At 38.6% G+C, this 14,998-nt stretch overlaps 1 protein-coding gene across 9 annotated transcripts in view; it reads left to right on the top strand.

The window, feature by feature from the left end:
* Window positions 1–14,998, top strand: part of LRBA (LPS responsive beige-like anchor protein) — a 580,756-nt gene that overhangs the window by 504,306 nt on the left and 61,452 nt on the right. For all 9 annotated transcript variants that reach the window (XM_019534457.1, XM_019534459.1, XM_019534455.1 and 6 more), the window contains exon 47: window positions 7,407–7,574. In XM_019534457.1, the coding sequence (XP_019390002.1) occupies window positions 7,407–7,574 (168 nt within the window). The remainder of the gene's footprint in view (window positions 1–7,406; window positions 7,575–14,998) is intronic.

Raw genomic sequence — 14,998 nt, 5'->3', positions numbered from 1 at the left:
AGCAGCATGGGAAGAACATTAGTATCCCATAGCTGCATACCATATTTAACTCTGGCCTTAATGAGGACTGTCTGTCCTAGATGTTTGAATAATCCTAAATATTTAACATTCCATGTCCTCCATTTTATTTCTTGTAATGGAGTAATATTGAGTGAATAATAATAATAATGATAACAATAATCACAAAACCAGCAACAACTATAATATCTTCTCTTTAAAATGATCATTGTCAGGGAATATACTGGATTTACTTTGTAGTTTATGAATGTTATAAATTGCATGTATTAAACATTTTTTACAGATTTTTGATGCATTTTAGTTGTTATAGTTTGGGATTATATTTTGTTGTCTGTCTTAAAATTGGGTTTGTTTTTTAATAATTTTGTAATCCAGTTACTTTTTTTCATTGCATTGATGTGATCTCATCCCTCTCTTTCTACATCAAAGTCAGAAATTTCCAATGAGCAAAACAAAACTCTTAACTCAAAATGACAGAAAAAGCTTATTTATCATGTAAAATGGTGTGTGTATTATTTGGCATTTTGTACAGTTTCCCAGGTAGTAATATTTATCTTAGCCATTTTTTGTTTAACCTCCACATTTGTGTCCTGAGAATTGGAGAAAGATGCTTGAAAATGGTTCAGAGTAATAGAAAGGGAAAGACCAAGAAGAGTATTTGGTGTTTCATTATTATTCTGAGTTCTGAGTCTAATTAATTTACAAAAATACTTTTACCTTAATCTTGGAAAAAAGTTAAAAATTTAGGATGACCAGGAACAACTCTAGGAATAAGTGGCCGGTTTTTTTTAAGGGATGTCAGATTTACATATTTGGTAATCTGAGGAGATTGCAGAGCAAAATTACTGTAGTTATCCATGCCTGTATGTTTTATGGATATAATATGACCATATAATATGTTTTTATTTCGTATACCCTCTAGGAACCATGCCCATTGAAAAAACAAAACACAATCAAGCTCTGTGCATATTAAACAAGATGAAAATCATAAGTCTTTAAAACAAAAATGCTTTTCTGAGATCAAAGAGGTAAAGCAGAAATAATAAATATGTTCCAGTGTTTAAAGGATTTGTTAAGATAGCAACAAAATAATTCATATATTCATCATTTCCCTGAGCCTTGTAGATTTTTATTGCTCCATATCATAGCACTCTGGACACTCAAGAGACTCCTGACTGGTTTTATCTTATTAAACAATTTTGAAATCATTAATTTTTAATTGGCTTGCTTGTTTGTTTTTATAGTTTTAATTGCGTGTCTCTGTGTGTATGAACTTAATATATTTTTTATTTAAAGTACTAGTCAGAATACTACTACATAAATGAGAATAAGTCCTGTATTAACATATCTATCATAAGATTTTTCTATATGGTCATCTTGTAGAATGTGACGTGCTATCGGGTAATCCATTTAAGAGGATGTTTTTAGTAGCTGAGCATCTGAATTAAAAATATGAGCTCGAAGATATGTACAGGTCTTTTCTTGATTGAAAGTTCTAATTAAGTGAATCGAGGAAAATTAACTGAAATTAGCTGTCAGAAAGTCGCATTTAAATGAGTGATGAGCTGGTCTGGCAGTAAACATTTAAATGATATAAATTGCCATTTAAGTGTATGGTTTAATGTTTGTCATGCATTAATGTGACATGAGACTGCAGTGACAATCAAGCAGCTTGCTCTAATTTGAACATATTTAGGGCTTTTGTGCAGAGTGCACCACACAAATTAAGACAATTGCTGTTTTTATGTGTCAATTTAAATGTTTTCAGGCTTCAGTTAATGAAACAAACCTATCATTTTTGTGTGCAAATTACAGTGTGTTTTTTCAAGTTTTGTATTCATTTTAACTTCCTCTATTCAAAATTAGACTTTTTTTTTACAAAGCTGTCATTCTTTTTGCAAGTCAAATAGAATATCAGACTTCTTTATATTGTTTAATATGCACTTATTAAAATTAGAGAATACTGTGTGAGGCAGCATCCTATGAGTTATTTAATTATTTAATTTAGTTAGATAAATCTATTTCTCTCAAAGAAATGCTCCCACCCACTTCTACAGTGTAGATCCTCATCCATGCAAGTGAGAGTTAGGTCTTTATGAGACTTTGGCCTGTTTCCTTACATCCCACATGCTCAGAAATTGAGAACGTGCTCCATGACCCTGTGCTTTGGTTTGAGCCTTTGGCTGTTTGAGGAATGAGCTAAAATGTTCTAAAGGTTTCATGTCATGCACCCATTTGAATAATAATGAATGAGAAATCTCGTATCATGAAATCATGTGGGTGTACCAGCAGCAACTAGCAGCTTGTTTTTGTGATTATGTTCATGAAGGCAGGCTTGACTTTGTGGTTGAAAGTTGTTTAATGCAATCATGCACTCGATCTGCAGCCTGCAGGCTAGATTTAGTGCCCAACATGACCAGATCCAGCCAGTGGCACAGAAGATCAGCAACAAGCAGTTCAGCCTGGTACATCCCCTTTTCTGCCCTGTGCAATACCACACATTTCCTTCTCAGCTGTCTCTGTCTCCCCTCCATTATGACAGCCTCTTTCCTCCCTCTTCCCCTCTCTTTCCTCCCCTCTCTCTGGCTTTGGCAGCCACCTTCCTTCCCCTTCTCTCCTGCTCTACTCCCTTCTAGAGGGAAGGGGTGCCCTGCGGTGCAGCTGGTCTGAAGTGCCCAGCCCACCTAAAAGGTTGAGTTTCATTGGTTTAGTGCAGGGATGCTCAACTTCTGGCCTGTGGGGCAGATCTGGCCCATAGCACCATGTTATCTGGCCTGTATAGCTCCCTATGGTCTGGAAATTTTTTCCCCACCAAATTTTCAGGCCCATAAGGAACCCTAAGGCCTGCACAGTGGATTTGGTGCCTGATCCCAGTATGCAGGGCAGGCTGGGGTGGCACAAGTTGTATGTAAAACTAGAGGCAAGGCTTTTGATATGGTCTCCTACAACTTTCTCACCAGCTAACTAAGTAAGTATGAGTTAAATGAATGGCCTGTAAGGTGGTTATAAAACTGGCTGAATTGTTGGGCCCAAATGGTAGTAATCAATGGCTCAATATCTAGTTGACAGCTGGTATCAAGTGGAGTGCTCCAGGGTTTGGTTCTGGGGCCGCTTTTGTTCAATATCTTCATCAACCATCTGGCTTGGACCAACTGGCTGGGCAGCACCTCTGCCGAGAAGGACCTGGGGATTACAGTGGACAATAAGATGAGTATTAGCCAACAGCATGCCTTTGTTTTGAGGAAGGCTAATGGCATACTGAGCTGCATTAATAGGAGTGTTGCCAGCAGAATGAGGAAAGTGATTATTCCCCTCTCTTTGACTCCAGTGAGATCACATCTGTAATACTGTTGTCTAGTTTTGGGGGTCCCACCACAGAAAGGATATGGACAAATTGGAGAGAGTCCAGTGGAGGGCAACAAAATGGTTAAGGCCTGAGGTTCATGACTTCTGAGGAGAGGCTGAGGGAACTGGCCTTATTTAGTCTGGAGAAGAAAAGACTGAGAGGGGATTTAATAGCCTTCAACTACCTGAAGGTTACTTACAAAGAGGATGGAGCTAGACTGTTTTCAGTGGTGGCAGATGACAGAACAAAGAGCAATGGTCTCGGGTTGCAGAAAGGAAAGTTTAGCTTAGATTTTAGGAAACGCTCTTTCACTTGAAGTGGATAGTAAAGCACTGGAACAGGCTACCCAAAGAGGCTGTGAAATGTCCATCCTTGGAGGTTTTTAATACTTAGCTAGGCAAAACCTTGGTTGGGATGATTTAGGTGTGAATGGTCCTGCTTTGAGCAGAGGGTTGGACTAGATTACCTTCTGAGGTCCCTTCTAATCCTATTTTTTTGTTTCTATGATTCAAAGACCACTGGGGCAGGAGGGGGTGGTACCAGGCCCCCAACCCTGGGCTGTGGTGGGGGGCAGGGCAGGGGGCAGTGCTGGGCCCCAGAGCCTGATCCAGGAATTCAGGGCTTAATCTGGCCAGAGGGCCAAAAGGTTGAGCATCACTGCATCAAGAATCTCAAGAACTTGCATTGATTTTTGATCTGGAAGTGTCTGGGGTATATAAGTATGTACATGCTGGGTTCTTTCTTGGGCATGAGCCTAACTGTCTTGTCATAGGCAGAACATAATATGACTAATCTTTTACTTCTGTTGAACTTGATTGTGGTAAGCCAAAGACCTGGAGATTATACAGTTTTAGTTTCCAGCCAATAGATGTATATATGCTGGCTAAATATAACATTTAAATTTGCTGACTAGCATAAAAATGGTAGCAGTTCCCAAAACCTCCCTAAAGTTATGTGGTGGTAATCTGCTGTATTGCTATGTGGATAAGAAATGAACATTTCTTAGCTACCTAGTAGTGTCTGTCTACCTTCTGAGGTTAAGCACTCATGGGCAAATCAAGAAACCATGTAAATTTAGGTGGCATATTAGGAACAGCTTTCTGAAAATATGAGGATGGTTAAGTACTGAAACAGATTGGCTGGAAAAGTTGTGGAATCTCTATCATTGGGAGTTTTTAAGTTCAGGTTAGACAAACTTTTGTCTGGTATCATTAACATGACTCAAACAAAGGATTGCACTAGATGACCTCCTGAGGCACCTTCTAGCTCTTTTTTCTGTGTTTCTATGAAATTTATAAGTAGATGATCTGACCCATCGGATTTTTTCGAAGTCACTAGCAAATTTAGCAACCCCCATAAACATACACCCTCTTCATAGTTGGTATAGTAAGTACATTATCCTGGTAGCTGTGTTGGAAAGAACAGTGCCAGACAGGTTTAATATGAGCTGCATTATTGTTAAATAAGTTTTGTATGTAGAACTAATTATGCTTACTCTTTATAACACTTCTACTACCATTTGAACAATAAAGTTGTGAAATCTGATGTATGTTGTGGCTTGAGGGAGAAGGCAGAACAGAGTGGCACCTTAGACTACCTCTACGTTACATGTATTATACAATTACCAATTAATTAATTAATTTAGACTGGCTACATATATAAATTAACTATGGCACCATAAAAAGGCCCAACCAGCTATAAAATTATTGCTGAAAAATGCATAATAACTTTATAGCTGGTTTCTGTCCAGCTTTAATTTGCACATGTAGCCTGTGACCCCATGGCTGGGAGCCCCGTTAGCTCATAGGAGCTGCTGGCTGTGGGCAAGCCTGGGAGCTCCCAGCTGATGAGAACATGTTCCCATGGCTGAAAGCCCCATTGGATGGCAGTGTGCCTAGCTGCAGGGGTGCACTATGCACCCCGTGGTTGGGAGATCACAGTAGCTATGATGTCCCGGTCACAGAGGAGGCTCCCAGCTGCAGGAACTTGCTTCCTGCACCAGTGATAAGGCATGGTGGGCTCTGATTCACAATCTCACAGTCAGATGTCCTGCTGTGTAGCATGGCAGGAGCTGCAGTTGTGTGGAACATACATTAGATCCCATCACACCTTTACCTACATGTGTAGAGGAGCCCTTAGAGAATAACTAGTTCAGATAGATATAAGCTTTTGTAGCTTTCTCAGATGCTCTAAATGGACTTGCAGAAAGCAAGGGTTCTAAATAGAGGGGAATTTAAATACAAAAGATAGGCGGCGACAGTTCTGAGAGGTGCAGGTATGTTGAATAAGTCAATAGACACTTTGAGGGACATAGGGGTTGTAAAAGCTAGTCAATGGCAGACGAATCCAGAGTCAATAGTGAGACTATAACAGATGCTGGTTTGTGGATTCATAGTTTCATAGTTATTAGGGCTAGAAGGGACTTTACAGATCATTGGGTCCAGCCCCATTGTACTTGGGCAGGAAAGACTGCTGGGATCAGATGACCCCAGCAAGATGAGTGTCAAGATACTTTCTGAAGATTGCCAGTGTGGATGACTGTACCACCTCCAGGGGTGGAGCCTGTTCCAAACCCTTGGTACTCGACTTGTAAAGAAATTTTTCCTTCTGTCTAGCCTGAAGCAATCCTCAGTCAGCCTATTATTTCTTGTCCTCCCCTGGGGGGCGTTGGTGACTAGATGCTCCCCCAGGCCCTGATGCATGCTCTTGATATACTTATAGGCTGCCACCAAGTCCCCTCTGAGTCTTCTCTTCTCCAGGCTGAACAGTCCCAAGTCTTTCAGCCTGTCCTTGTATGACCTGGACTTTAGGCCTCTAATCATGTGCGTGGCTCTCCTTTAGACTCTCTCGAGCTTTTTCACATTCTTCCTGAAGTGCAGCACCCAGAACTGGATGCAGAACTCCAGCTGCGGTCTCACGAAGGCTGAGTAGAGAGGGAGAATGACATCATTAGCCTTGCTCGAGATGCCTCGGTAGATGCATGCCAATGTTTGATTTGCTCTGCTAGCTACAGCATGGTGGCTTGTGTTCATTTTGTTGTCTATCATGACACCCAAGTCTCGTTTGTATGTGGTGCTAGAAAGCGTAGCACTGCCGAGCCTGTAAGTGTGTTGTGGATTATTTCTCCTCAGGTGGAGCACTTTACATTTGTCCATATTAAATGACATCAGGTTGAGGTCCACCCATCTCATGAGCCTGTCCAGGTCAGCCTGTATTGCCAGCCTGGTTTTGAGCATGACCACTCTCCCCCATAGTTCAGTGTTATCAGTGAACTTTGCTAGTTCGTTTTTAATACCAGAATCCAAATCATGGATGATTTCTAATTCTTCAGTTTGAGTTTTGCCTTCAAGTCTCTATAGTTTTATTTTCTGAGTACAGTTACTCCGAGGTCAGTGATGAAGTGTGCAGGGTGGTTAGTGGTCTGCCATGGGCTTTTGTTTCTTTCTGTAATTGATGGCAAAATGGCATCATTTCATTCTTTTGTGTAGAGATCATCCTGTCTATCCAATGCAGACAGCATGGAGGCACTGTAAGCAGGTGATAGCATATATGAGCAGGTAGAGGAACAAGTGAATGATCCTGGGCTATTATAATTTGTTTGGTCAAGGGGTGATGTTATCTGTGCTGATGAGAGGGCACACCTGGCATCTGGGTCTGTAGTAAGGCCTAATGGCTTGGTGAGAATTGAAGTTAGTGTAGCCTTTGTGGGGGAAAGACAGCCCTCCAACCTCAAATGATCTCTCTCCAGCAACATCCCAGGCTATCTTTTACCTGTCCAAAGAGCAAAAGCTACCTAGCAGCTGTTTTTTGTATCCCAGCCACTGGAATCCCCTTTCCCTTTTGGTTCCTAGGAGGCAGAACAGGTGACCTACATGGCTGGTTTTCATTGCACTGCCTTGCCCCAGCTGAGGCATTACTAATTTTTTTACAATTTCTCTGAAATATTATTAGTAATGTTCCCATTACTGCTAAAGGTATCTCCCTAACCCATTTTTGAATATTTGGTTTTCTCAAAGATAATGTATGTTGCATTTTGTTACAGGCCTTGGAGAGTGAGTTTGTTTCATGCCAGCTTCACCAGTGGATTGATCTAATTTTTGGCTACAAGCAGCAAGGGCCAGAGGCTGTCCGATCCCTGAATGTATTCTACTATTTAACCTATGAAGGAGCAGTGAATTTGAGTTCGATAACAGAGCCTGTATTGAGAGAGGTAAGTGTTCATTAAAAATTGGAGGAAAAAAAACTTGCTTAAACACTGCCATTTTCATTCAGTAAAGGATTCCAACTTGCTGAACTTTATCAGTAGTTCTTCAGATCTCTGATTTTCTGGGGAAGCTTGGCTGTAGACCAGTGAGGCCCAAGAGCTTCAAGTCCTGAATGTTAGTCACTGAGTTTCACAAAACATGTGGACACTTCTGCAAATGGTGGTCTTAATCTCTCTCTGCCTACATTCTGGATGCATTAAAAACTAAAGAAAAAATAAGTGTTAAGTAATTGGTTCATTTTCATATGTACTGCTTGTCCTGTGTACTAGGTCTCAGATCTCATGAAAAAGTGTATGATGAATTTCTGTTTTATAACATATTCAAATTATGAGAATTTTTATATTTGACCTCTTCCTTAACTATTGTGTTATCAGCTTTGCAACCTTAGTAACTTTCTTTTATGAACTTTTATACTCTTTTATATACTCCTGTTATACTACTCTTTTATAACTTTCTTTTCATATGTAACATACGTAGAATTCCATATAACTATAGAATGATCTCCTTTATTCTTCTTCGGTCTTGCTGTGGTGTCATATTAAAACTTAAAAATGTTGTATTTTATAGGAAAAAGGAAAACGATACATCTTAAAATGATAATACCCCATGTTAGTATAACAGAAATTGTATATGTGGGAACAATTGCAGGATTAGGCAAAAATTTATTTTCTAAAATATTCCTTGGAACTCCTGCCAAATATTGCTTTGTGAATTTAAAAAGGTATAGCTTTTGTTAAAAATACAAAATGGTTCATGATGGACTTTGCTTCTTTTGTTCAGAACATTTGAACCAAACATAATCATATGTATATTAACTAGAGAAAAAAATGTGACTTTTACAACATGTTTTAAAATTAAAGACACTGAGAACAGATATGGACAAAGACACTGTTCTATTAAAAAGCATAGCTAAATATAAATACCAGAAGGAAATATTCAGTTGAAGTGGAAAAAGGAATATTTGATTATGGAATTTCCACACTCAAGCATTCATTATAGAATTTAAAAATATATTAGGTTTTCAGTTTTGCGGTGTAATATTTATTGAAAGAGATATCAAAGCAGGGTCTAGTAGCCATTTCAATAAATAAATAGTGTTCCAAATTGCTACTTTACCTGCACATACAGAAAATCTGACCTCCAGGTGAAACTTAGCTAACAGCGAAATACTGCTGAAACTCATATTTTTTTTCATTTCAATAATTATACTTTTCACTGTACAATGACTAGGGAGCACCTCTTTGAAAGAATTAGTTAGTAGACTCCTGAAGTAGTGCAAAGGTTTAAGAGTGTGATGGAAAAAATCCAAATGTGATTCTATTGCTTGGGCTTAAAAATATTTATTTATTTTTTAAATTTTCATTGAAGTTAGTTTTGTTTTATATAGGATATATGAAATTTAGTTGCTATTAAGAATGGATCTTTTTATAAAAAGAAAATACTGAATATGCTAAGACTGGTTGGCATTAGTGGTACAAGAAATATGTGCTATAAATCTAATTTTTACCTTGTATTTCTCTCTTAGGATATTTTTTCTTCTAATGTTAACTTCCTAGTGGTTTATACTTGTAATAGAGAAGCATAAAAATAATCTTTCTATAAAAGGAAGTTGAACAATGCAAATAACTGAAGGAAGAGTAATCAGAGTAACAGCCTGCAGCACATTAAACTTTTATGTAGTTTTTAATTTTTCAAGAACAGCTGCATTATCAATATAACTGTGATCCATGTTTACTTACACTGTAGCCTGAAAAAATCATTTAGGAGCAAAAAAGTTAAAAATCTGTTTAAAACGCTGTTATTTCAGCTTACAGATAGATGTGCCCTTTGTATGAACACACACAACAGCCTGTTCTCTAAGTAGGAGTCATGATTTTATACTGGTTTTATCTGATGTAATCCTTGCAATTCTGGCTTGTTGACTGCTTTTAAGTTGCTTCATACTGTCTGCACCATAGAAGTGAGTGGCCTAAAAACAGGGGAGGGAAAGAAAAAATATCATGGTTGGGATCACAATGATGGAGTTGTTCAACAAGCATAAGAGATTGCTGAAACTTTTCTGCTCGAGTCAAAAATACATATACAAAAGGTCAACAGCAAAATGGGTACTATCAATCAGTATTTGTTTTGAGCATCTTTGCTGTTTGAAGACTTCTCAACTGCAAAATTTTCCTTAAATATTTTTCAGCAAGCCAAGCAAAAATATTTCTAATAATAAAAATCCTTCAAACAATTTGATATCCCTTTAATGTATCTTTATTTTGTGTAACATGTAATCTGTCTATTATACACACAGGCATTTGTAATAAAAATGCAGTGGCTGATCAGTTGTCATATGTGTTATCAATAAGTGTGCAAAGAGAATTCATGAATGTCATCATCAATAGTGAGATATTCTGTCTTTAACTCATGAATGAAGATGAAAGCAATAAAAAAATCAGATTGTGTATATATCTGTGTGCTTAATCAGTCTGTATCTATGTGCTAAATGAATTTATCATGCACCTTTGACAGCTTCACTTTCTCCCTGCCTACTAATCCATCTCCCTGAGGACTTACACTAGCATATCCTATCCTTGAGCAGCTTCAATCACCTGCCAGTTTTGCTTTTAAATCAGGCTGCCAGAAAATGTTTCCTCCTTTTTGCCCTGAAATCATCATAGTCAAGGAGTCAGATGAGTTTCTGGTCTGGCAATTAACAATGTTTTTAGACACAAAAAGTTCAAGTATTTTGTTAATATACAGGACTAGAGGTAAGGAGTTTTATGCCATTACAGGGAGGAACATTTTTGGTTTTTAATGGTTTAGAACACACTTTTTTTAAAAAGATATTTTTCTTTAAATCATAACATTTGTATTAAGTCACAAAAGACTTTTAGGTCATGCAAGAATTTTAAAAGCTTCTGTAATCTTGGAAATTTACAAAGTACTAAGAGTCAATAATCTCATGGAAATAAAGTATATTTAAACCATGGGAATATCTCCAAATGGCTTGTGTGAGGGAAAATATACACACCCTCCCTAGGCCACATTAGTAACTAAAAAGTAAGCCTGAAGTGAGTGTATTGATGGCGAATCCTCACATCTGGGTACTGGTAACCTGGTTCTTCATCAGAGGCCACACACAGAATAATACTGGGAAAAAAACTGAGGAGGGGAGGAGTTTAGGCTAATGCAAAATTTCCTCCGGTCTCTTAAACTGCTCCAACTGGCATCACTACTTTTACAGTTAGTCAGGTTACATATATTACAAGAAGGAAACACTGGTCTGGGTAGGAAAACTACCTGATTAAAACCATATTTTAACCTTTTTTTTCAGTTGAAAATGTAGAACTTTTACATCCCTTTATACTGCTGTGAACAATTTTTCCTGCCATTCTTTCTGCCTATGGGAATAAAGGAAGTGAAGTATTTTGAAAGGATCTGACTGCTGTAATAGAAATTCTTAAACTCAAATGCAGACCTTGGGCCACATGCTACCTTCTGGCAGATAAACCCATGGGATTGAAAAGCATGCATAATTTAAAGGCAAATCTCTGGTGGGGGTAGTGCAAGAGAGAGATTGAGACAGGGCAGCAGGGGGAAAGGGGCCACAGCCAGGATAACGAAGAGATCTAGTGAATCTGCTGGCATGTCTATGCACATCTTCCATTTTGCTCTCTTGGCTTCCCATTCTTCTAGCTGTTTGGTGTAACAACAGCGCAATTAACTTTGTCCCCTGTGCTCACTTATCTGTTCCAAAAGAGATTCAATGTAGAGGGAAGTGACTGCTTAGTGAGCCATTTGTATTTGCTCTGCAACATAAAAAATTTGCCAGAGGTAATGTTGCATTTAGTACCAGCTCTTTGTTCTGTCTTGAATTGCCATATCTAGATCTGTGTCAAGGTTTAACCTGGGACAATAGGGACAGCAGAGACTTCTGGGTGCTGGCATGCCACTGGTACAGTCATGTGGCTGCAGTGGCAACTGTTATTTTTCTGCTCTCACCCGTGCTCCTCCGTGCTCCACTAAGTCAGCACTTGGGGCTCCTGACCTGGTCACCTCACCTTAGTTACGCTACTGCAGTAGTGTCCCACATGCATATCTCTGTTCTGAAAAAGGGCTTCTTTGGTTTTTGGATGCAAGAAGAAGGTTGCCACACTTGTCTATCTAGATCTACTGATAGTAAATTAAAATTATGCTTTATTTTTTAAATTAGTAATTTAAATAGTAGACCATTGTTCAACCTTCTGGCCAGATCCCACCAATGGGGGTAGTGTGCAGGGTTGGTCCTCAGGTACTGTCCGGCATGCAGGACCATGTCATCTGGAAATTTGGCAGTATGGGAGTGGCAGCAGCATTAATTGCTATGGTTCTGGAAGCTGTGACTGTTAATTCTGCCATCACTCCCCTGCCACCAATTTCCAGACCCAGGAGGAGCCCTGCAAGCTGGAGGTCAAGCACTGCTGCTCTAGATACTTTTCACTGGTTTGATTAATTTTCCACACAGTATTTCCTTTGTTTTTACTGCAAATGTAGCTCTTTCCATAATGGCTACACAAGAATGAAAATAGCCGATTGAGTCTTTGCAATTGGCAACTAATCAAGAACTGAAACTTGACAAATTGCATGAAGTCAGTGGAGAATTTGTTTGATTTAGATATTTCATGATTATATTTCCTAGCACATATCTCCTTGAAAAGCCCCCTTTAAATTGGTGACTGTGTGAGGTAGTATATTTAGAGGAAAATAAACTAATCCCCTTCCCAAAAGCTACTATGTAGTATTACAACACAGAAAATCAATTGCACTTAGATATTTTATTTATTTAGTTATTTGACATTGGTACAAGGATAAAAGATATTGAATACATATCGAAGAGAAGGAAAAAAAATGAAGGCTGCTGCTTTTCCCTTTCATTATTGTGTTACTAAGATGCACATTAATTGTATCAGCTCAAATAAAACTTAGGACTCTGTGGCTAATAGAGTTCACGCTTTTACCTCAAACACTCTCAAGGGTGTGCAGGTGAGCAGGTCTGTTAGAGATGGACAGGAACCTTTCTCAAACTGGCAACCACACAACTGTAGAAGTTCAGCCAGTGGGCACATCTATATGGGATGTTTATTGTGGGCTCCCTAATTAGCTCTGCAGTAGTCTCAATATCTATGTGTGTGGCCCTGTTTGGCTGCTGGTAACTAACTAACTACACTGCAGATTAGTACTTGTAAATACAGGTACTTTCTTGCAGCAGCGTTCTTTGTGTAGCAGTACCCATGTAGATGCTAATGGGGTTTGCTGGGGCACAAGGGTGCTTCAATGCAGGGCTGCCTACCAGCTAGCCCCACACTGGAGCACCCTCATACCCTAGCCAGCCCCTCTGTAGCATGTAGAGCTGGGTCAGAGCAGCCTTAAGCTAATGGGCTGACCGCCCCAGCCCCTCCCCCCCCGGACCTCTTGTTAGCCAGGGCTGCTCCAGTCCAGCTCAACATGCTGTGTTCCCAAGCACACATACAGATGTGACACCCAGGATCAATAAACTCCATCAGGATATGTGCCACAGTTTATTCATTCACCTTAATTCCGTGTGTAGATGCACCCAGTGTGGTTTCTGAGCCCTCTTCTGAAGCTTCAAGGAGGTCCTGTTGGGTGGAAAAGCTGGCATTTTTATGATGATGGCTGTGTGCTATTTTATTTTTGAGTTAATTCCCTTTTTTTTGAGTTTCTAATAAACGTTTTCAATTAGGTTGTTATGGCTTCTAGACTGAGTCAGTGCTATTCTATTGCAGGTCATTTCAGGGAAAGAGTAAAATCTCTGAGGCAATATAAGAACAGGTGAATTTGCTTCTAAGCTCCACTCAAATTTTTTGGTGACAAAAGTTTATTTTCCTTAGATTATGATGGTGCTTTGGTGTGTGTAGGCAGAAATTTAGGACTAGCCTAAAAGCACTTACAAGAGGTGAGGTCAGCACTTCAAAGCAAAATAATTTAAACATCTTTGCGAGATCAGTCAGTTTACTGTGGGTATACTTATGCATACCAAAAGGCAAAGAAGAGGGTGGTATATAACATTTTCAAAATATTTTATATTGCATTCACAGTAAATTAATAATTCAACTTTATTTTTTTAATCAGTAATTTAAACAGTGGAATGAAAAAGCTAAATCAAAATCCAAAAGGGTAAAAAAAGGAACCAGTAACCCACATATTTTTCAATAAGAAATCATCCTGTTTAACCTAAGGCTTTGATTGTTATTCATCCTTTGAATACAACCTTAACATTTTATACACGAAAAGTAATCTGGATAACATTAAGAGGTGTGGCTTTGTCCATTCCATCAACACCTTTCTTTGTACCATTGACATTTTATTTCCAGACATTTCAGGAAACATTAATTGTAATTAGCAGAGAGAGCTAGTTTGAACACAGTCTCTGGTATATATTTCTTCAATGTGCTTTATATGTAGGGTATATAAGGAAGATAATTGCGATGTCTTAAAAATAACATATCTTTTTTGTGGGCAAGGACAGTGCAATTTTTGACCCAGATTAGCGTCTTTGAGTAAATTGAATGCACTTAAACTGATCCCTTGTAAGTGTAATTTTTATTTTTAAATATTTACAGTTTGAAAGTTTTCCATGCTTTCCAAAAGAAGCAGCAAGGATGTTTAGTTTATATGACCCAGGTTTCATGACAGTAGTAGCAGATCTGATATCTTATCCCAGGGAAAGCATTTTTGGCCTCCCTTTTTACCGCGCTTACGGTGGGAGTTAATAGTATATTTCGGCTCTAATTCAGCTGGGGAACACTGACAGCAGTGAATCTTTCACAAAGTATAAACACAAGTTGTATTTATAGCATAGTTAACATTTACTAAATAGTTGGGAAAATAATCAGCATGTCTGTTTTTAGCAGGTGGGACACACACTTTGTTGTGGCAGCAGTGGGTTGCAAAAACTGGAATAAAGTGATTACAAAACTGTCAGAGAACAGTAAATTTTCAAGTGTTGAATACAATAAGTGAAGAATTCAGGCAGACACAATTCAAAGTGTTGTAGAAACAATCTCTGAAGAATCTCTGGCCAGAAGTGTGCTGTGCAGATGGTATGTTTGACATAGTGCAGCACAGGAACTGTGTGTGAAAAGCCAAATAAATGTTAAGGATTAGTTTAGTTTTAATTGAAAACCAGCATTAAAAAAATGTCATAAAGTAGTGCCAGATTTGAAAAGAATAGATCAAAACCAAACACATTATTTTCAGGGCCAGTTGAAGGTTAATTTGTCAACAGTGCTCAGTGTTGAATTCTGACTTTTTCTTATGAAAGTCTCATGGAGAACAATCCTGTAACAGAGATATTGTATGGAGGGGAAAGGAGGGAGAAGAACGT

Source organism: Crocodylus porosus, unplaced genomic scaffold (assembly GCF_001723895.1).
Source record: "Crocodylus porosus isolate Cpor-Errol unplaced genomic scaffold, CroPor_comp1, whole genome shotgun sequence".
Lineage (NCBI taxonomy): Eukaryota > Metazoa > Chordata > Crocodylia > Crocodylidae > Crocodylus > Crocodylus porosus.
This window is presented reverse-complemented; position numbering and strand designations above follow the sequence as displayed.